Source organism: Schistocerca nitens, chromosome 5 (genome assembly GCF_023898315.1).
Source record: "Schistocerca nitens isolate TAMUIC-IGC-003100 chromosome 5, iqSchNite1.1, whole genome shotgun sequence".
NCBI lineage: Eukaryota > Metazoa > Arthropoda > Insecta > Orthoptera > Acrididae > Schistocerca > Schistocerca nitens.
Genome location: NC_064618.1, coordinates 341,299,866 through 341,324,130, shown reverse-complemented (window position 1 = coordinate 341,324,130; position 24,265 = coordinate 341,299,866). Strand labels below are relative to the sequence as shown.

The window sequence follows — 24,265 nt, the reverse complement described above, 5'->3', positions numbered from 1 at the left end:
ACTTGAAATTCTGAAGGTAGCAGTGGTAAAATACAGGGATCAAAAGCCTATTTACAACTTGAACAGTAACCAGATGGCAGTTATAAGAGTCGAGGGGCATGTAAAGAAAACAGTGATTGAGAAGGGAATGAGGCAGGGTTGTAGCCTATCAACCATGTTATTCAATCTGTACATTGAACAAGCAGTAAAGGAAACCAAAGAAAAATTTCGAGTAGGAATTGAAGTTCAAGGAGAAGAAACTGTAATTCTTTCACAGACAGCAAATGACTTGGAAGACTAGTTGAATGGATTGGACTGTGTCTTGATCGGAGGATGTAAGATGAACATCAACAAAACCAAAACAAGGATAATGGAATGTAGTTGAATTAAATCAGGTGATGCTGAGGGAATAAGATGAGGAAACAAGACACTTAAAGTGGTATATGAGTTTTTATATTTGGGCAGCAAAATAACTAATGATAGCCGAAGTAGAGGATATAAAAGATAGACTGGCAGTGGCAAGTGAAGCGCTTCTGAAGAAGAAAAATTTATTAATGTTGAATACAGGTGTAAGTGTTAGGAAGTCTTTTCTGAAGGTATTTATCTGGAGTGTAGCCATGTATGGAAATGAAACATGGACAATAAATTGTTGGGACAGAAAGAGAATAGAAGCTTTCGAAATGTGGTGCTACAGAAGAATGTTGATGATCAGATGGGTCGATCATCTAACAAATGAAGATGTACTGAATAGAAATGTGAGACAAGAAATTTGTGGCACAATTTGACCAAAAGAGAGGACCAGTTGATGGCACACATTCTGATACTGATGTCAAGGGATCAGGGAAGTGTGTGTGTGTGTGGGGGGGGGGGGGGGGTTTCAAAGTCATAGAGGGAGACCAAGGGATCAATATAGTAACCAGATTTAGAAGGCTGCAGGCTGCAGTAGTTATTTGGAGATGAAGAGGCTCACACAGGATAAAGTAGCATGGAGAGCTGCATCAAACCAGTCTTCTGACTGAAGACCGCTACACATTTAATTTTCTATGATAAATATGTTCTTTAACTGGTTCTTTGCCCTGTTCAGCACTGTAATTCTTGTAGAGGTTAAATAATAAGTGGATATTTAGAACCTCTGACAAATATTTTCTTTTCATGTTCTGGGATCTTGTATAATGGGACTGATAAGTCATTTTTTAATGAGGTATTTTATTCACCGGGACATTTTTGTCACTGGTTGTGTGAGCCTGGTGACTGTCCAGCTTTAATTTTCTTAGTGGCCTAGTCATCCAGCAATCAGATATTTGGAAAGTTTTTAGGAAATATTCTATCACTTTGCATAACATAATACTGCTTAGTAGTGGACTTTGCTGCTCTACAGCAATTTTTTGGACAGTGAAAGAACCTGTGTTCCAGAATGAGTAAAAAGCATTTTTTTCTGTGAATCCTCTGAAATTTTTTCAGAACATTTATTCTTGCCTTGGAATTAGGATTTTTAAATTTTTTCCCTCTAACCAATTTTCTTTTTCAGTTTTATAAATTTTTCCTACATTTCTCATTTTCTTGCTTTCTACTCTGTTCTTCTGGAATTGTTGTGGCTCATATTCTGTTTCGACAATTTCTAGACCTTCGGCAGGATGAAACTGCGTCTCTTCTTCCTCTTCTACATTTTCATCTAAAAAACAATTCTGTACATTTTGAGCAAATGATTTGGCCAGCCAGATCGCCCAAAATGAATCCAATCGAACATTTATGGGACGTAAACAAGAGGTCAGGTCGTGCACAAAATCCTGCACCGGCAACACTTCGGTAATTATGGACGGCTGTAGAGGCAGCATGGCTCAGTAATTCTGCAGGAAACTTCCAGCTACTTGTTGAGTCCATGCAACATAGGGTTGCTGCACTACGCCAGGCAAAAGGAGGTCTGACACAATGTTAGGAGGTATCCCATGACTTGTCATCTAAGTTTATTTGTCACCAGATTCTTTGTCAGCCAATATATGTGATATGCTAACACTATCCCTGTTGCATTTTGAGCTTATTGCTTCACTAATTTAAAAAACAAAACAACTTCGAACGTGCAGGGTGATGTGGAATATACCATCAGTAGCATATAGCATCCATGACACTAGAACAAAAACAAGTAACTGAAATAGTGGTGTAACTCCCAGGTACATCACTTTTGCTATCAACAGATAACTGACTGCACAAACTTGTGCTGGCATCCGCTGAGCTGTTTGGGGAACTAGGAATTACACTACTATTCTTGTTGATAATTTTACATATTCAGAATTCATTTCTAGCATTAACACACATTTTTAAAAGGCTTGGCTTTAAAGGACTAGTATGTAATACTTTCCCATTCCTCAGAAAAGAGGACACGAATAGAGACAAGAAACCACTCGTAGCATACATCGTTCTGCATCTCATGGAGCCATTTCTGAATTAAGGAAGAATTGTGATGACAGATGACTTGTGCTTGTCTCTTCAGCTTGATAAGAAGCTCAAAGAAAAGAAAACTTCATTAGTTGGTACAATAAACAACAAGCCCTGATAATGTAAAGAAGCCAAATGCTGAAATACATTCCACCATTGTCCTGCACCAGACTGGCAACACAGACTGCTCCATGACTATATGCCAAGGAAAAAAAGAATAAAAATGCCAGTCTTCTGAGTACATTGCATGCTGGAGTATCAATAAATGAAGAAGAAAACTGAAATTACAACATTCTACAATGCAGCAAAGTATGGGGTAGACATGGTTGTTCAAATGAACTGAAACTATACTACAAAGGTTGCTTGTAAGAGATGCCTGATGCATCTCTTCTACATAATCTTGGAATGTGACAATAAATGCATGGGTCATGTACAAAACAGTAATGAACAAGAAAATAGAGAGAAAGTAGTTGACACAACAACTGGTGAATGAACTCAAGGGAATGAAAGAGCAAGAAGAGGAACAGACAAAGGAAAAGGATACAGGTACAAAAGCATCTAGAAAGCAGAAGACATACCATATCAGCCTCTGCAGAGGCAACAAAACCAGTGACTTTTGGGTGAAGGGCCACAAAGCTGTATATGGAAAGTGTACACACAAAACAGAAATCACCTGTGCTAAGTGTGTCTAGCAGATTCAAATGACTTGAGTAAAAAGTAGAACAAAACCATATGTAGAACACATATGAGTATAATGTGGACCATATAAACTACTTGTATCTAGACTGTTCTGCAAATGGTTAATAAATGAAAGACTACAGTTTAGGAAGCTTGTTAGCATTAGTAACAATAAATTCATAAGATATTTTGTTGTTGATGTAAATAAGTACTATATTAATCACAAAGTTAAATAGTTCTTGTTGTAACTCTAAAAATTGTAGGAACTAAACTATACTAAAATAAAGTACACGTTTAAGTTCAATATGAAAAATATTTTATGTGGTGTCAAAATGACCCCTTTTTACCATTTTGGAAAGTCAGAAGCTTTGCCATTCTAGTGTTAAAGTATTCTATGTACGTGAAAACTTACACTTTAAAGAATGTACAATGGCTTAATTATGTATACGTTGTATCATTAGACTTGCTGTCACAACTGTCTGATTCCTTTTGATAGAATATTCTGTAGAAAAAAAGAAACTTTTTCTAAAATAAATAAATCAAGCAAACTGTTGTAAAACTCAGTCTGAAAAAAGCACAGGGTATTGTTGTTGAATGAATTTATTATTCTGAAAACATGAAATGTCCTGTAACTGTAGTCACTTCATTTTTCTTTTACAGAAGCACAGAGGCTCCAGAACGAACACGATTCCATTATTGTTCCAAAGGAAGCCCAAGTGGCTTCATATTACAGAATCAGGCAACAACTGGAACAGTTAGGGAAGCAGTTCCATACATTCCTCACAAAGCCTGAGTATATCATTCCTTTCTTGCAGCCAGGAAGGATGGTAAAGGTTAGTTCTTGGTTGACTATACATATTATATAACTTCTGGATGGAAAATCCTTATTTGCTATAGTTGGAGTCACGAATGTTGGTGGCCAAATTTAGGCTTCTCCTGCACACCTATGTCACGCGTTCTCCGATAGCCAGTGAGCATTCACAAGTGTTCTTTGTGCTCTGCTGTGAGTGTTGTCTGCAATGCGGATGTTATACGTGATTGTAGCAATTTATTTAGTGAATTTTTATTCCATTTGCTATGAGTTGTCGTGGCTGATGGTGGTGGTGAGTGACAAATTCTACACAACCAAGTAGTAGACATAATGTTCAGTGTACACAGTTTCATCAAGCGCAAAGCATGTGTATGCGCATACCACAACTGTTGCTTGGAACCAGCAACAGTGCTATCACCGTCCTTGTCTCAACCAGCGTGAACCGCCATCATTCGTGGACTGGACCATAATAGCCTTAGAGGAATATTGTGTTAAGTACAGATTTTTCCTTCCAGATTACTTCTCACAGAGCATTTTAATGGAAGCAGTAAATGGTACAGAAAATTTATTCTCAGAATAATTTATTTATTCTCTATGAGAAATAACATCATATTAGTAGTATTGGTTAAAAAAAGTCTTGGTTACAATTTTAGTTTTCTATTTTTCAACTACGTGTTTTGCCTTATTTAGGCATATTCAGGTTGATCTTAATTTGGTATTTCTTAGACTCATCCTTTAGACAGTGCAGCCAGAGGGCATTGTCAAATACATCAGGCCAACATTGTCTTCGTTCAACTCAGTAAAAACTTTTCTAGATCTTATTCTGTTACTCGCTCCTGTGAATGGGAACACGTTACGGGTCTTGGAGTCACTCACGTCCATCTAGAAAAGTTTTTACTGAGTTTAATGAAGGCGATGTTGGCCTGATGTATTCGACGATGCCCTTTGGCTACACTGTCAAAGAATCGGCCTAAGAAATACCAAATTAAGATCATAAGGCGAAATGTGTAGTTGAAAAATAAAAAACTAAAATTGCAACCAAGACTGTTTTTGACCAATACTGTTAAGCACTGGTTTGCTGTATGCCACAGATGGATTGGAAGAATTTCATATTAGTAGAGTTGCAAGCTTTATTTTTATGTGCACTAGATAAAGTGCAGATATTTCCTTGTTGCACTGAAGTACTTGGGAAACATATATTCCATGTGGTGGGAAAGCTGCATATTCACTATTAATATTTCTTTTGAACACACATTAGTAAATTCTGAAAAATTAATTGTTTCTTAAGAACTGGTCACAATAGACTTGCATTTAATTGGTACAAGTTAACTAACTTAAAACTAACCTACGTAGCTACAGGGTGTGGTGTGTAAAACTGGTCCATATGGTCAATACATGAACATGAAATGAGATGTAATGTATTGAATATGATTACTTACTGCCACAAAGGTGCTGAAAGTATCCTCTGCCCATTCAGCACACATGTGAGCATGCTTGAGTAGATTCATGTATACCCTTGTCAGTTCTTGTGTTGTGATACTATTGATGACATCCTGGATCCTGGTCTTCAGTTGTGTGTGGATGTGTTTTGTATACTGTTCCCTTTAACAGTCTTCACAAATAAAAGTTGCAAGTGGACAAGTCTGGTGACCGAGAAGGCCACAAGCCTTTGCTGATTGTCCTCTGTGATGTAAATGTCTCATGCACATTGGACGATGATGCAGCTGATGTATGGCATGTTCATCGTCCTGCCGAAAGTAACATAACTGACTCTCCTTTTCTGTCAAGTTGAATAAAACTCCTCCAGGATTCCCAAATACATGTCAGTGGTCACTGTCTTCTCAAATACGAGGGCTATCCACAAAGTACATTACGTTTTGGAATTAAAAATAAATAAAGTATTGAAAATTTTTTTTATTATATACAGATGAAAGCCACACTTAAATACTACTTTTCTACATAGTTGCCATTTAAATTAAGGCACTTACCGTAGCGATGGACGAGCTTGGAAATTCCTTCATCGTAAAATTCAGCCGCCTGTGCCTTCAACCACGTGGTTACCTCTTCTTGAAGCTGTGCGTCGTCATCAAAAGGCTGCATAGCCAACCACTTTTTCATTGCTGGGAATAAGTGGAAGTCGCTCGGTGCCAGGTCGGGACTGTACGGCGGATGAGGAAACAACTCCCACTTAAAAGATTCGATAACTTCACGAGTGGCATTTGCCATGTGGGCCCGGGCATTGTCGTGAATCAGCAAGATCTTTGAGCCCAACTTTCCCCTGCGCTTGTTTTGTATTGCTCTTCTGAGGTTGTGCAGAGTTTGACAATACCTTTGAGAGTTTATTGTAGTGCCTCTTTCCAGGAAATCCACAAAAATCACACCTTTTCTGTCCCAAAAGAGGTAACCACGTGGTTGAAGGCACAGGCGGCCGAATTTTACGACGAAGGCATTTCCAAGCTTGTCCATCGCAACGATAAGTGCCGTAATTTAAATGGCAACTATGTAGAAAAGTAGTATTTAAGTGTGGCTTTCATCTGTATATAATAAAAAATTTTCCAATACTTTATTTATTTTTAATTCCAAAACGTAATGTACTTTGTGGATAGCCCTCATAATATGGCCCCCATAATGCTTGCGGGGGAAATGGCACGCCAAACACCAATCTTGACATCATGCAAGGCTACCTGGTGGATCATGAATGGATTTTCTGTTGACCAATACCAGCTGTTTTGGTAATTTATGTACCCATACAGGCGGAACCACATCATGCCAGTCATGGTGAACCATAGTGGGTCCAAAACACCACTGACAACATTTATCAGCAGCCATGAACACAAATACACATTCTTCTTGCAGGTCAGGCTCCATCAGTTCTTGTACAACACTTGTCTGGTATGGTTTTAACTTCAGTCCCATTATTTAAACCACATCTGCAACTTCTCTCACTTGCTTGAACCTGTTGACTCAGTCTCCTGGTTCACTTACGACTTCTTGTCATAATCTCCTGCACCTGCCTCTTTATTTAAGATGTGCAAACATGCCACACCCTGGGTGGATTTTTAACCGATTCTGTACATCACCATTTTTCAATCAGTTCCTGTACAGTGCTTTTTTCTGGCACTGAACATCCTAGAAATTTCTCCTGAAACAAATTCTTTGTTTTCACAAAAGATCCAGAGTGAATGAATACTTCAGTAGTGGCAATATGCTCTGGTAATGAATCCCTGTTATAATCATTTAGTTGCTGTGTGTTACTATTCATTGCAGTAGGCTATTTTACAATATTGCATTTGCTGTCAATACAGCTCTTATAGACCAAATAAATTGGTAGAAAATCTATGTTCGAATACTAGTGTATGTATGAGAATAGATAACTATGATAGGGAAGTACTCTTTGAATGGGCCTTGGATTGCCCAATAGCTCTGACTTGACCACCTTGTCATCCTCAGCCGATAGGCTTCACTGGATGCAGATATGGAGGGGCATGTGATCAAGACGCCACTCTCCCAGCTGTTGTCATTTTTCCTGGCCGAAGCCTCTACTTCTCAATCAGGTAGCTCCTCAATTGGCCTCACTTGGGCTGATTGCATCCTGCTTGACAATAGCACACAGCAGACCCGGACAGTCGCCCATGAAAGTGCTACCCAAGCCTGGCACTACACAACTTTGGTGATGTGACAGGAACCAGTGTTCCCACTGTGGCAAGGGTGTTAGCAAGAAATGTAAATAATTTAGAATTAAAGGAGACCACCCTGTGAATAGCAGAAGCCTTCAATGATCTGCAGGCACACAAAAAGGAATGGAAACTTGCTGGCTTTTGGATAAAATAAATCTTTTAGTGAACTAGAGAAAACCACACACACACACACACACACACACACACACACCTGTGCAGCTACATTGTGTTGGCTGAACACACGTGGCAGGACTACAGTTTGGCATGTGAACTGGAGTAAGGGATTGTGCTTTGTGGGTTGGGTAGAGGGAAAAAGAGGTGAGAAGTGGGAAGAGAGGTTGGGTTGGTGGGGACCAGCTGCTGGCTCAGAGGGAGACAGCTGGTGTGCAGGACTGGAATGCAGGAGGGGGAATCACCAGGTGTACCAGATAGAAATGGGACTTGAGCTCAAGAGCTAATGAGTTGTGCAGTGCACAATGATGTTGAGGTGAAGGAATGAATTGCGAAGAAGTGAGAGGACAAGAGGGGAGACGGTTAAGGAGAAGATGTAGCCAGGAGGCTTACAGGAGCTAAGGATGTATTGCAAGGATAACTCCTGTCAGCATAGTTCAGAGAAGGTGGGGTTAAAAATGCAGATGGTACAGGTTGCGAAGCTGCCATTGAACTTGAGCATGTTGTGTTCGGCCTTGTGTTCTGCCACCGGGTAGGCAACGCTGTTTTCAGCCTCAGTTTAGTGGTGTCCATTCATTCTTGTGGACAGCTTTTTAGTACTCGTGCCCACATAAAATGCTGTGTAGAAATTGCAGCAGAGCTGTGTGTGTGTGTGTGTGTGTGTGTGTGTGTGTGTGTGTGTGTGTGTGTGTGTGTGTGATTTTCTTTAGTTCTGGCTGCTTTCACAAGTGGTCCTCCCTCTTGACGGGATAGGATAAGCCTGTGACAGGTCTGGAGTAAGATTTACTGAGTGGGTTAATTGGGAAGGTCTTGCATCTGGCTATTCCACAGGGATATGTCCCCTACATCAAAGAGTTGGGAGTGGTAGTTGAATAGGGGGGGATATGTTGTGTACGTTGGCTGGATGCAGAATATCACTTTAGGAGGAGTGAGAAGGATTGTGGGTAGTATGTTCCTTATATCCAGGCATTATGATAAGTCATCAAAGCCTTGGTGAAGGACATGATTCAGTTGCCCAGTTGTCCCAGGCTGAAGTGATTTGGGTGATGGACAAGTTCCTTTACAACTGGTTCTTGTGGGGGTGGCGAATAATATATATTTTTGGTGAGTAGGGTTCGGGCAGAGGGGTAGTGCTTATATGTGAATGCCTTTGTGGGTCCTTCAGCATACTGGGCATATTGCTGTCCCTGGGTAGACAGGCTAAATGGTAGCAGTTTTTTGGTGTGTAGAGGGTGACAGCTGACAAAATGCAGCCCTTTTCTGGGTCAGGGCCAAGATACCATACACTCATTCCTCCACAACCTCAACACTACCTTCTCCATCCACTTCATCTGGTCCTCCTCAACCCAGTATGCCACCTTCTTGGACGCTGACCTTCATCTCTCTGATGGCTCCACCCATACATCTGTCCATATCGAACTTCCTGATCATTAACAATACCTGCATTTCGACAGCTGTCATCCCATACACACCAAACAATTGCTATCATTTAGCCTGTCCACCCAGGGACAGTAATCTGCAGTTATGAAAATCCCTTGCCCAGTATGCTGAAAAAACCACAAAGGCCTTTACATATAGGCACTATCCCTCCTGCCCAAAACCTACTCATCAAAAAATAGATTATTCACCCCCCCCCCCCCTCAAGAACCAGTTGTAAACAAACCCCTCCTTCATCACCCAAATCACTCCAGCCTGGTGCAACTGGGCTGCTGAATCATGTCCTTCACCAAGGCTCGATGACCTATCATAATGCCCGGATATGAGGGACATACCACCCACAATTCTTCTCACTCCTTCTAAAGTGATATTCTGCACTCAGCCAACATACACAACATTCCAATCCAGCCCTGTTCCACTCCCTCTCCCAACTCTTTGACGTAAGGGACATATCCCTATCGAACACCCAGATGCAAGATGTGACCAACTCACCCACTCAGTACATCTTACTCCAGACCTGTCACAGTCTTATCCTAACCAAGCAGCGGCAGGGCCACTTGTGAAAAGAGCCATGTCACATACCAACTCTGCGGCAATTTCTGCACAGCATTTTATGTTTGCATGAGCACCAAAAAGCTGTCCACTAGAATGAATGGACACCACTAAACTGAGGCTGCGAACAGAGTTGCCTACCCAGTAGCAGAACACATGGCCGAGCACAGTATGCTTGAGTTCAGTGTCTGCAGCTTGTGGTCTACTGGTTAGCATTGCTGCCTTTGGATCACAGGGTCTTGGGTTCAATTCCTGGCAGGGTTGGGGATTTTCTCTGCCTGGGGACTGGATGTTTGTGTTGTCCTCATCATTTCATTATCATCATCATCATCATCATTCGTGATAGTGGCTCAATTGGACAGTGTAAAAATTGGGACTATGTACGGGCACTGATGACTGCACAGTTGAGTGCCCCACAAACCAATCACCCCCATCATCATCATTGAGTTCAATGCCAGCTTTGCAAGCTGTGCCATCTAGATTTTTAACACCAGCTTCTCTGAACTATGCTGACAGGAGTTATCCTTGCAATACATCCTTAGCTCCCGTAATCCTCCCAGCCACATCTCCCCAACAGTCTCCCCTCTTGTCATCTCCTCTAGATGGCTTGTAAACAGACTGGCATAAGTGTGTTCCATTCTGGTGCCCATGGTTGTGACACGGGTTTCTTGGAATGTCTTTCTCTCCAAAGATTAGTAGTTCTTAGTGAGGGTTGGTGTAGTGGAGTTGGAATTGGAAGGTGCCTGTGTGTCACATCCCTGTCCCGTACATCTACTGTCTCCCCCTTCTGCATTCTTATCCTGCCTCCCTCCAAGCTACCAGCTACCCCTCCCCAACCTCTCTCCTTCTGCTTCCCAGTTCTTCCTTCCCCCCCCCCCCCCCCCCCCATCCCTCCTGACACAACCCCTCACCACAGTCCACCTGAGCGCGTGCGCACGCGTGTGTGTGTGCATGTGCACGCGAAGGAGAGGGACAGGGTGTGTGTGTGTGTGTGTGTGTGTGTGTGTGTGTGTGTGTGTGGTGTTGTGTTGTGTTCCGTTCCGTTCCTGTTGATCACTATTCAGTGTGTGGTCTCCTTTACTCCTAATTGATTTATGAGAATAGATAACTATTCACTGAATGGAAGAGGCATTGAGCAGCAGAGAGCTGTGCAGAAAAGAGTAATTAATATGGCACAACCCCAGTTAACCAAACTAAGGAGGGAAGCCATTTCAGATAACCTTTTTTTTGGCTAAGCCATGTTCATCTATGCTAGTATGTGCTGCAGTATTTTGTATTGTAATTGCAGCAGGTATTTTTAAGTTTTGAGCCGGCCGAAGTGGCCGTGCGGTTAAAGGCGCTGCAGTCTGGAACCGCAAGACCGCTACGGTCGCAGGTTCGAATCCTGCCTCGGGCATGGATGTTTGTGATGTCCTCAGGTTATTTAGGTTTAACTAGTTCTAAGTTCTAGGGGACTAATGACCTCAGCAGTTGAATCCCATAGTGCTCAGAGCCATTTGAACCATTTTTTTAAGTTTTGAGATTCAAACAAGGAGAAGGATTTTGTTGGCAACATCGTGAAATGATGATCTAGCATTTGTAGACTTAGAGAAATCTTTTGACAACATTGACTGGAATACTCTTTCAAATTCTGAAGGTGGCAGGGGTAAAATACAGGGAGTGAAAGGCTATTTACAATTTGTACAGAAACCAGATGGCAGCTATAAGAGTCGAGGGGCATGAAAGGGAAGCAGTGGTTGGGAAGGGAGTGAGACAGGGTTGTAGCCTATCCCCGATGTTATTCAATCTGTATATGGAGCAAACAGTGAAGGAAGCAAAAGAAAAATTTGGAGTAGGAATCAAAATCCACGGAGAAGAAATAAAAACTTTGAGGTTCGCCGATGACATTGTAATTCTGTCAGAGACAACAAAGGACCTGGAAGAGCAGCTGAACGGAATAGACAGTGTCTTGAAAGGAGAATATAAGATGAACATTAACAAAACCAAAATAATGATAATGGAATGCAGTCGAATTAAATCGGGTGACGCTGAGAGTATTAGATGAGGAAATGGGACGCTAAAAGTAGTAAATGAGTTTTGCTATTTGGGGAGCAAAATAACTGATGATGGTCGAAGTAGAGAGGATATAAAATGTAGACTGGCAATGGCAAGGAAAGCGTTTCTGAAGAAGAGAAATTTGTTAACATCGAGTATAGATTTAAGTGTCAGGAAGTCATTTCTGAAAGTATTTGTATGGAGTGTGGCCATGTATGGAAGTGAAACGTGGATGATAAATAGTTTGGACAAGAAGAGAATAGAAGCTTTCAAAATGTGGTGCTACAGACTAATACTGAAGATTAGATGGGTAGATCACATAAGTAATGAGGAGGTATTGAGTAGAATCAGGGAGAAGAGAAATCTGTGACACACCTTCACTAGAAGAAGGGATCGGTTGGTAGGACATTTTTCTGAGGCATCGAGGGATCACCAGTTTAGTATTGGAGGGCAGCTTGGAGGGTAAAAATCATAGAGGGAGACCAAGAGATGAATACACTAAGCAGATTCAGAAGGATGTAGGTTGCAGTAGGTACTGGGAGATGAAGAAGCTTGCACAGGATAGAGTAGCATGGAGACCTGCATGAAATCAGTCTCTGGTCTGAAGGCCACAACTACAACAACAACAACAACAACAACAACAACAAGGTACCCTGTAAGTTTCAGGTACAGTTCCTAGAGTTTTTGTGACGTGGAGTCTGTAACCACCAACAAAAGAATTGCGGATTACAAACTACATTGAAACATTATTAGCTGTTCTGTAAAAGGTAGCAAGTGACATCTACATCTACATGGTTACTCTGCAATTCACACTTAAGTGCCTGGCAGAGGGTTCATCGAACCATTTTCATACTGCTTCTCTACCATTCCACTCTCTAATGGTGAGTGGGAAAAGGGAACATGTAAATCTTCCGTTTGAGCTCTGATTTCTCTTATTTTATTTTGAGGATCATTTCTCTGTACCTAGGTGGGTGTCAACAAAACATTTACACATTCGGAAGAGAAAGTTGGTGATTGAAATTTCGTAAATAGATCTCACCGCAAAGAAAACCACCTTTGTTTCAGTGACTGCCATCCCAACTCGCGTATCATATCAGTGACACTCTCACCCCTATTGCGTGATAACACGAAACGGGCTGCCCTTCTTTGCACTTTTTCGATGTCCTCCATCAATCCCACCTGGTAAGGATACCATACTGCGCAGCAATGTTCCAGCAGAGGACGGACAAGTGTAATGTATGCTGTCTCTTTAGTAGGTTTGTTGCATCTTCTAAGTGTTGTGCCAAAAAAGTGCAGTCTTTGTTTCGCCTTCCCCACAATATTATCTATGTGGTTTTTCCTATTTAAGTTTCTCATAATTGTAATTTCTAGGTAATTAGTCGAATTGACAGCCCTTATATTTGTGCGATACCCAAAATTTATTAGATTTTTTTTAGTACCCATGTGGATGACCTTGTACTTTTCTTTGTTTAGTGTTACTTGCCACTTTTCGCACCATACAGAAATTCTCTCTAGATCATTTTGTAATTGGAATTGATCATCCGAGTAAAGTTGGTAAATTACAGCATCATCTGCAACCAATCTGCGGGGGCTGCTCAGATTAGCACCTAGATCATTTAAATAAATCAAGAACAGCAGAGGCCCTATGACACTATCTTGCGGAGTGCCAGATATCACTTCTGTTCCACTCAGTGATTTACCGTCTCTCGCTACGAACTCTGACCTCTCTTAGAGGAAATCACGAATCCAGTCACACAACTGAGATGATACTCCATATGCACACAATTTGATTAATAGTCACTTGTGAGGAACGGTATCAAAGCCTTCTGGAAATTTAGGAATATGGGATCGATCTGAGATCCCTTGTCGACAGCACTCATTACTTCATGGGAATAAAGAGCTAGCTGTGTTGCACAAGAACGATATTTTCTGAATCCGTGTTTGTTATGTATCAATAAGTTATTTTCTTCATGGTGATTCGTAATGTTCGGGTACAGTATATGCTCCAAAATCCTACTGCAAATTGAGGTCAGTGATATGGGTCTGTAATTCAATGGGTTACTCCTATTTCCCTTCTTGAATATTGGTGTGACCTGTGCTACTTTCCAGTCCTTAGGAATAGACCTTTTGTCATGTGAGCAGTTGTATAGGATTGCTAAGAAAGGCGCTATTGTGTCTGCATACTCTGAAAGAAACCTGATTGGTATACCATCTGGACCAGAAGACTTGCCTTTCTTAAGTGATTTGAGTTGTTTCACAACACCTAAGATATCTACTTTTATGTAACTCATGCTAATAGCTGCTCTGATTTTGAATTCTGGAATATTTACTTCATTTTCTTTTGTGAAGGAATTACGGAAAACTGTATTTAGTAACTCCGCTTTAGTGGCACCATCATCGGTAGCATTTCCATCACTATCACGCAGTGACGGTATTGACTGTTTTTTGTCACTGGTGTACTTCACATACGACCAGAATCTCTTTGGGTTTTCTATCATATTTTGAGACAATGTTTCAGTGTGGAAACTATTAAAAGCATCTCACATTGACATCCGCACTAAATTTCGAGCTTCCGTGAAACTTAGCCAGTCTTGGGGATTTTGCGTTCTTCTAAATTTGGCATGCTTTTTTCGTTGCTTCTGCAACAGTATTCTGATGTGTTTTGTGTACCTTGGTGGATCAGTCCCATCTCTTAACTTATGTGGTATGAATCTGTCTATTGCTGTCAATACTGTTTCTTTGAATTTTAGCTGTATCTGGTCTACACTTACATAATTAGCTTGGAAGGAATGGAGACAACTCTCTTCGGAAGGCATCAAGCGAATTTTTATCTGCTGTTTTAAATAGATATATTTTGCGTTTATTTTTAGTGGTTTTGGTTGATACGGTTTTGAGCCTCGCAATGACCTTGTGTTCACTAATCCCTGTATCCTTCATGACGCTCTCTATTAGATCAGGATTATTTGTGGCTGAGAGGCCATGTGTGTTTTCGCAACCATTTACAATTCATGTGGCTCATGAACTAATTGTTCAAAGAAATTCTCAGAGAAAGCATTTAGTACGATTTCGGAAGATGTTTTCTGTCTGCCGCTGGCTTTGAATGTGTATTTTCGCCAACAAATCGAGGGTAGATTGAAGTCTCCACCAATTATAACTGTATGAGTGGGATATTTATTTGTAATGAGATTCAAGTTTTCTTTGAAGCGTTCAGCTATTATATCACCTCTGTAGAAGGAGCTAATTATTATTTTGGTACGGCTGTTGAGTATAACCTCTATCCATAGTAAATTGCAGGAACTATCTATTTCAACTTCAGTACAAGATAAACTACTACCAGCAGACACACACACCACCACCTACTTTATTTAATCTATCCTTTCTGAACAAGGTTTGCGCCTCTGTAAAAATTTCGGCAGAATTTATTTCCGGCTTCTGCCAGCTTTCTGTTCCTATAACGATTTCAGATTTAGTGCTTTCTATCAGCACTTGAAGCTCTGGTAATTTTCCAACACAGCTACGACAATTTACAACTGGAATAAAGACTATTGCTTGGTCGATTCTCGTCTGTTCTTTTCCCTGTACCCTTTGAGACTGGAGCCCTTTTTGATCTTTCCCAAGACTGTATAACTTAAAAAAACTGTCCACTCCACACCACACGGCCCCTGCTACCAGTGTAGCCGCCTCTTGTGTGTAGTGGACACCTGACCTATTTAGCGGAATCCGAAACCCCACCACCCTATGGCGCAAGTTGAGGAATCTGCAACCTACACAGTCACAGAACTGTCTGAGCCTCTGATTCAGACCCTCGACTTGGCTCTGTACCAAAGGGGCGCAGTCGGCCCTGTCGACAATGCTGCAGATGGTGAGCTCTGGATAACATATGAGCTTTCATAAACAAAAATCACCTCAAGATTATTATGTTTTTCGTTTTCTCTTTCACTTCAGGATGTTTATCATATTTTGCAAATTTTGTTAGTAAATTAGATGAGCTTACATTTTGTAGTAGTAAACTATTGATGTTCCTGAGAATGGATACAAATACTTTATACTCTTACAAAATAAAATGTCATCTGAACACAGTATTTCAATTTTAGGTAAAAAACGAAGATGAGGAATTTGAATGGGGTATTATTATTAATTTCAAGAAGGAAGGTGAGGCAACTCCAGGAAAGAAGAAGGGCAATCCTATGAATGCACCCACCATAGTTGTGGATGTTTTGCTTCATGTAGCTGAAGGGACTGGTGGAGCAGCCTCGGGCCAGCCCAAGCCGTGCCCAGAAGGAGAGGCTGGAGAGGTTGAAGTTGTTCCAGTTCTGCACACATTGATATCAAAAATAAGTTCTCTCCGTTTGTATTATCCAAAAGATTTACGACCCCCAGATAATAGGAAATCTGTTCTGAAAACAATCCAGGTACATGTTTTATGTCAGTGTTTTAATTCCACTTGAAAGGTTTTTTATGTAAAGCATCCGTTTTATGATAAATTACAGTTCAATATAAGGAATATAGTTCCAATCAAAGAATTGAAAGTGCTGAAGAGCAAGTTTTTATTTTAAATTGTTTATTTTTTTCATTCTCGTCTTTCACAATGACTAATTTATCTTATTTAACTTTCCTCATAGGAAGTGAAGAGACGGTTTCCAAAAGGCATACCACTTTTGAATCCAATTACAGACATGCACATAAAGGATAACATTTTTGAAGATGTTGTTAAAAAGATTACAGCATTTGAGGAAAGGCTGTATGCTCACCCATTGCATGAAGATCCAGATTTAGATGAACTGTATGCTATGTATGAGAAGAAGTACCAGGTAATAATATTTATGAGATATGTATAATTCAGAATTGTTGTCTTGTCAAAGTGTCATTCCCTGTTGTAGGCAATTGACCATTGATTACTTTGAAAAGAGTGGTATCCAGATGAAATTTGCTTCTGCTGCTTATCTTACTTCTTATTCTAACCCCCCCACCGAGCGCGCGTGCGCACATGCACGCACACGCACACACACACTCACACACACACACACGCACGCACACACACACACACACACACACACACACACACACACACTGTTATTTTTTTGCACCAAATATTATTTCTTGGTTTTAGGCCTAATGTCTGTGTAGCTGTTTCAACAATTGAAAATTCACAGTGCACTAGTAATAATACAGCCCACCATGTAATTTTCAGACACTCTGTACTGTGAACAACATAAATCATGAGGGTTGGTGCATTAGAAGTAGTTTTGCTAGTTTTGTTATATGGAAGGTCTGTGTACATACTTCTTATTGATACCATCAAGTATGCCTAATAACTGTAATCCATTTGATTATTTTATGTTGAGTACTTGTCATTAGACTATAATATCTATCTGGATATCATTGAAACAGATGTAGGAAGAAACACACACTAGTATGTGGTACTATACCCTGACAAACACAAGTAGTCTCTATCTATTGTGCTTCTTTACATTCTGTGTATGTCTTGGCTTGATTGTATAAAATAGGGTAGTTAAAATGCTTTACAGTGGATAGTCAGAAAATTTCAACTATCACCTATTAAAAAATCAAGATTTTAAAATATTGTACGTGCCTGGAGCAGCACCTGTAGGATGAAATCTCTGTGAATAATAATAATAATAAGCAGCCAATCAACTGCAAAGTGGAAAGTTTATTTAAACCTCTTGACCATAGTTTCAATGTTTATAAAAGCTGCTTTTCAGGTGGAAAATAGTCACAACCTAAACTTGTTGTAATAATTCATTACAAATACAAAAATTATTCGAACTTAGTAGGTTACATGTTGTAGCAGACGTACGTTAAAATATAGTCAAAAGGCATCGGTAAAATTTCATCCCCATAAGGCTTGACCTGTTATAAGAATGAGAAATTTTTAACATTTTTTTCACAAAGATAGATCCATTTTGAATGAACGAGTGCAATTAAAAAATAGAAATTTTGATGATGGTTTTAGAGCCCCAATTTCATTAATGTTGCGGAAGTGACTTGATCTTCCATATGGTTGTTGGATATGTCATTATCTTCATCTGTTAATGCTGGTAGTACTCTGTTTCTTCTCTGTTCTGATGTTAGTGTACTTCTTGAAGTTTTGATGCTCACAGTTTCTCAGATATGTTGTGTTTTTTTTCTAATGTACACATTTTCTTTTCTCCCCCCACACCCCCCTACCCCAAACTCTCTCCACCCCCCTCTTTCTAAAATTAAAAAAGGAATCCCTCTGGTCTTATTTTGTTACTTATTGTTTAAATTATCTCACAGTTTATGTATTTGATTTTACTACAATAATCTTTTCTTGGTTGTAACTTACTATTGGTTGACATTTTGTTAATTCTACATATGTATACAGCTAAATATGATCTGGTTTTCAATGTCATAATTTTTATTTCTAACATTTTAAGGAAGTTTAGCATAATGAAGTTCATTCACTATTCTGCACTTTCCTTTCACACATTACTGGGTGGTTATAATTAAATTTTCCCTGTCTACACATTATAACATGGAAACTAATTACCGTACTAGTACCAAACTTGGTAACATTAATGTCCAGAGTATGGGATGCATAATTTCTATGCATCACAGTGCCACTGACCAGTTCCAACCGTGACCACCGGGTGCCGTGATTGGTCATTGTGATTCATAGTCTCTCACACCTGACCAGTTCAGTGCACTTGTTGACGTGTCAACATGAGCTTGGACAAAAGGAGCAGGGCATTATTGGTGAAAATCTGTTATCACAAAAGTAATGCTGCAGCTGTACTTTGAGAATATCACCGGCTGAAAGGATTACAGAAGGATCCTCTTTCTCCACCTGCTGTGCGAAGCATGATGAAGAATTTTGAATCAACTGGAGAACTGGGCGTCGCTCTGGGAAGAGGCCGATGACCGGTTGCACCGCACATTGTTGATGAAATCCCTGTTACTATAGCAGACAATGCTGTGTGAAATTTCTGATCATCAGGCAGTGCGTGTGCTGTGTCATAATAGTTGAACATTCTGTGGTCCACTTTACGGAAGATGCTTCGAACCATTTTCAAATGGTATCCGTACAAGATCCATATTGTACAGCAGCTTGCACCACAGGATGCTCGACGACATGTTGACTTCCTTCTCCACTTTTTCGCAAGGATTGAAGGTGATGAGGGGACCGTCCTATTGACAGATGAAGCTCATTTTTCTCTGATGGGTGAGGTGACTACACAGAATTGCCGAGTGTGGGGATCTCCACCTCCAGTCACTATGCATAAAGTTTCTCTGTATGGTGAATGTGTCACTGTATGGTGTGGCTTCATGGCTATGTCCATCATTGGCCCATTCTTTTTTGAACAGGTTGGCACTTAAGGACGAAAGACTTGCAGTGTGACTGGCCTGCCTTACTGCGGTATGCTTCGCCAGCATGTCATACCTGCCCTACAGGAGAGAGACTCTTTGAACTCAACCGCACATCACATGTGAAGTTCACCTGCTTCTCCAAAACACATTTGGAAACAATCAAATTATCAATCAGCCGTTTCCAAATGCTTGGCCGGATGATCATCTAAGACGCATGCCCTGTGATTTCTGCTTGTGGGGCTACCTGAAGGACAGGGTTTGCAAGGGGAACATTCACACGTGCTAATCTGAAGCTACCTGAAGGACAGGGTTTGCAAGGGGAACATTCACACGTGCTAATCTGAAGCGTAGCTTATCAAGAGAGGTAGCCAGCATACCTACTGACATGCTTTGTTCTGCTGTGCAGAATGCAATCCTGCACTTTCGGGCTCTTCTGGACACTTTTGAGCACCATATTCAGCCCATTTTGTGGCAATAATGGTACAGGCATGTAATTCTATGATGTACCATAGCAGCACATTAAAATTGTTTCAATTGAATTGATTCTGCATTATTTCTCTTCCCATGTCCTTTATATTAGTGCTACTATTAGTGCTACCAAATTTGGTCCTCTTATGGTAATTAGTATTTCAGCTTAATTTTCACTATAAAGAATTGAAAATTTGACGCATGTGCGGTAACAACAAGTGCGCTGAGTCAGATATGCAAGTCTACAGAATCTCATAAGTCATTCATGCGGTATTGTTTATTTAATAATATTATAAAAAGATAAGGATAAACACAGATGTACAACTTCTTTCATTTTATAGGTATTGTTTGAGTGGGAAGAGGAATAAAAAAATCTAAAAGCTTTCAAGTCATGAAAAATATTTGTAATTCTAAAAATAAAATCTAATCAGAGTGGAGAATAGTTAGAGAGGAAAAGCATATCGGGGATTAAAGATAATGACCAAATTGTCCATGACACCAAGCATACAGCAAACCACTTTAATAATCATTTTCTAAATATGACTGAGAGATTCAATACAGTCAGTTCTAAAGAAAAAGCAGTGCAGTATATGCAATGATGAAATCAGGAAAATAATTAACTGTCTTAAAAGAGAAAGCTAGTATTGTGTCTTGCACCAATTGAAATTACTTTGTATGTAAAAGGAATTTGTATTCCCAGGTTGCTGAGGAGCTGAAGGCTGTTAAACAAGAATTGAAGCAAGCAAAATCATTACTGCAGATGGATGAACTTAAGTGTAGGAAAAGAGTTTTAAGAAGGTTAGGCTATTGTACAGCTGCTGATGTAATTGAAATGAAGGGAAGAGTTGCATGTGAACTGAGCAGGTAAGAACTCCTAACAATTGAATACCAGAACAATAGATTGGGAGTGGTGTTGGCAATTTTGTTTGATATGCAGTCTCTCCATACAGAGCCACATGAAGTTCTCAGTCAGATGACAAGATGGCAGACTATTCCCTTTGTCAGTAATGTTCCAGGAAAGGATTTTTTTTTAAATAGAAGATTGCACTTAACATGTAATAATTCTAGTTCCTATCAAAGTAATCCTCTTGGCTATCTGCACACAGTTGCCAGCATTTCTGGAGGTCTTGGAAGCAAACAGGGAAATATTCAACTGTGATGCAGGGAAGCTCATTTATCACGCCCGTTGGATGTCTGCTAAATGTTTAAAGCTTTTCTCTCTGTCGCCACCTTTCCACTCACGGAAACAAAAAAAAATCACAGGGTGAGAGGTCGGGCGAATATGGCGGATGTAGGATGGTAATAACAGACAGAATATCTGACCAGATACTCAGTAACAGTTAAAGCAGTATGGAGTCTAGCATTGCCATGCAGTAAGAACTTGCCATGAGAGTGCCCCAAATCAGAGTGGTGATGTCGAATAGTGTATTGCAAACATGTCAAGACTTAGATGTAAGTAGTTTGGTTCACTGTTTGACCTGGTGGAACATACTCATGGTGAGCCAATCAAAATGAGCTTGTTCTCGAAAGGTGTCATTTGGATTTTTTTGAGACTGGTAATCCAGGACACCACCATTCTTTCTTTGTCTTTCCTCGTTCTGTTCATCTGTTAGTATGTGAGGGACAAGTTTTGCATTAAGTTTCCATTTCTCTAAATCTTTGCGTAAAATCTTATTACTCACATCTTGATTCAAATTTAGTTCTTCTGATAGTGCACATTCAGTTACATGACTGTCTTCTTGCAATAACTGCCTGTATGTGCTGTAGATGGGCGACCAGGTCTGGGATTGTCTTACACTGAATCTCTGCCTTCATGAAAACTTTTGTGCCACTCGAAAGCACGACTTCCTGAAAGTGCTTCACCTCCAAATACTTGCTTAACCATTATCCATGTTTCACTTGGGGTTTTCCCGAGCTTTACGCAGAAGTTAATATTTGCTCTTTGCTTGCAGTCAGCATCTGTTGTGTCACCATAACTAATGCGGCAAGAATCCAAACAGTGTGTTTCTATGCACTGCTGTCCCACCTAGTGAGTTTGTGCAGAAACATGGCCAACATCATTTCAAGGATGCACACATACCAGGTAACATAAAAGAACATTTGTTCTTGTTTAGTGTGGCTGACCCAGAAATAAGAAAACTGTCCTGGAACTTTTCTGAGAAAGGGAGTATTTTGATATGTATTGTAACATTCTAGTAATGGCATTTACATGGATGTGTAAAACACTAAAATTCTGTGTCTCTGTTTGAAATTACTGCCTATTACTAAGAGACAAAATGATTAATCAGTACATTCCATTAGTAAATGAAATTCCATGTACTGCAGGTAAAACTTAGGAGAAAAAACACTGATAAGTTGAGGGAAGTTGATAAGGAGGAGCAGTTTAGTCCAGCCACAGGTTTGAGAGAGACCCCATATGCTGTGAGGGCAAGGGGAGATGAAGCTGAAGAGGGAGGCATTGGAGAAAATAGGTCAGACATAGTACATGCGTAAGCATTTTTCAGCATTAGTCCAGAGAGAGAAGTAAGGATTGATTAAAATAAGGAGAAGGAAGAGGTGGAGTGAAAGGTTCAGTAAAGAACTAGGATAAAGGTGGAAAAGGCAGAAACCAAAAATAGAGGGGAAAAGATAAAATAAACCTATTCTTTTTACCTTTTTTCCTACTTTTAAATATATCTGTCAACAATACTTGGAATATCACCTGTTGAAGGCAAGTACTGCTCAACCATTGTGTCTTTGTAATTTTACAGTTTTCTGAAATTAATTTTCTTTTGATACAAATCAATATCATTTGCACACCTAGTCGTCTTTTTAATAACTTATTGGTTGGATCATTTAAGAGTGAAGTAGGGAGTTCCAGTTCTCTCTTCAAAAAATTGTGTGTCAGACAGACAATACCTCATCTTGCAAATAATTTCTTAAAGCATAGACCACTATTTTGGTAAAGTCAGTTTAAATCCAAATTCACAATTACTAGTGAATATGCTGTTCAATACATTTCTTGAATGTTTAATGTAGAGTAGATGAACTTCATGCTAAAACTGTTACAACAGAATGAAATGCTGTCAACATTTTTGTCCAGTCCTTCCTGTAATCTTACCAAATCATGGTTAGCTTAAAACCTGTATGGACATACTGTCTCAAACTTGAGATATATGACATGTTATGAGGTTAAAAGTTATCTGGGATTAAAAAGCCTTTCATTGCTGAAAAGGATTCACCAGTACCCATTTCATTACTATGTTTATAAACTGTGGCACTTCAGTTCACCTACGACAACAGTCTCACATTACCCATTAACATGGGCTACATAGAGATACTTTCGGTGCACGAGATATCACTGATCAATGCCTTACCACATTTGTATGTAGGTCAGCAGCCTTGATTTTAAGCACTTGTGAAGTATGTATTGCTCTCGATGAACCTAGTCTGCGATATTCCTCAACCGATTGATGTGACGTGGTGAGACACAGGATTCAAATTTTGAAACTGGAGGATTCAAATCCCCATCTGGTTATTCAGATTTAGCTTTTCTTTGGTCTCCGTAAATGATTTAAAGCAAATGCTGGACTGGCTCCTTTGGAAACACATTAAATATCTCCTATTCGAACTTACGTCCTTTTTATCAGTGTGACTTTAATCCTTAACTCTCTTCCTGTAGGGATCCTCAACAATTTCAGTCTTATGGATCACAGAATAATGCAGTAATGAAGCTTTTGGAAATTTTGAGCTTCTAAAGCATTTTTGAGCTCTTGGCTATGGACTTCCTTGACTAGTGTTGTAAAAGGGGTTTTCAGTAAGTAATGCAACACTTTTTTTTCAGAAAGCCGGTTGGTTTTATTCAGGATTTCAATGCACCATATTATTCCCCACTTTTTTGGCTACACAGCCCTGTTTCTCAACACGGTCTCCCTTCAGTGCGATGAGCTTGTGCTGCCTTACATAGTACCACTCCCAGGTCGCAGCCAGTGTTTTGCTGCATCAATAACATCACTGTCATCCATGTTCTGCTTTCATTGGAGTGCATCCTTCATTGGGCCAAACAGACTTAAGTCAGAAGGCACAAGATTGGGCTGTGGGGAGGATAAAGAAGAGCAGTCCAGTGACGTTTTGTGAGCTGCTCTAAGGTGTGAAGTCATTTCTTCAATTTCGTGAGGATATCACAGTATACTTAAACCAAGATGGAGGACATCAAACTCTTTGAGTCCAAGAAGACCATTGGCATGACTTTACTGGCTGAGGGTGCAGCCTTGAACTTTTTCTTTGTAGGAGATGTTCTGTGGTGGCACTCCATGGATTGCCGTTTTGTTACCAGTTCAAAGTGATGAACCCACGTTTCATTACCTGTGATGATGTTTCACAAAAGATTATCATGATCAGCCCTGTAATGTGCAAGCAATTCCACATCGATGGTCCTCTGTTGCTCTTTATGGTCTTCTGTTAGGCAACGAGGAACTCAGTGGGCACACACTTTGAGTACTCCAACTGGTGGATGAGTGTGTCTGCAGTGCCAACAGGAACACCCAGCTGTGCACTGAGGTGTTTGATTGCGATCTGTCTATCACTTTGAATGAGTGTGGCCACATATTCCAGCATTGCAGGAGTTACAACTGTATGTGGCCGGCCTGCAGGCAGGAGATCGGACAGGTTTGTGCGATGTTGCGTTGGAAACAGA

The 24,265-nt window shown here is 40.2% G+C and overlaps 1 protein-coding gene across 1 annotated transcript in view; it reads left to right on the top strand.

The window, feature by feature from the left end:
• Window positions 1-24,265, top strand: part of LOC126259305 (exosome RNA helicase MTR4) — a 99,214-nt gene that overhangs the window by 50,639 nt on the left and 24,310 nt on the right. The window contains exons 10-13 of the mRNA XM_049955977.1: window positions 3,751-3,923; window positions 15,867-16,184; window positions 16,395-16,583; window positions 20,291-20,454. Of these exons, the coding sequence (XP_049811934.1) occupies window positions 3,751-3,923; window positions 15,867-16,184; window positions 16,395-16,583; window positions 20,291-20,454 (844 nt within the window). The remainder of the gene's footprint in view (window positions 1-3,750; window positions 3,924-15,866; window positions 16,185-16,394; window positions 16,584-20,290; window positions 20,455-24,265) is intronic.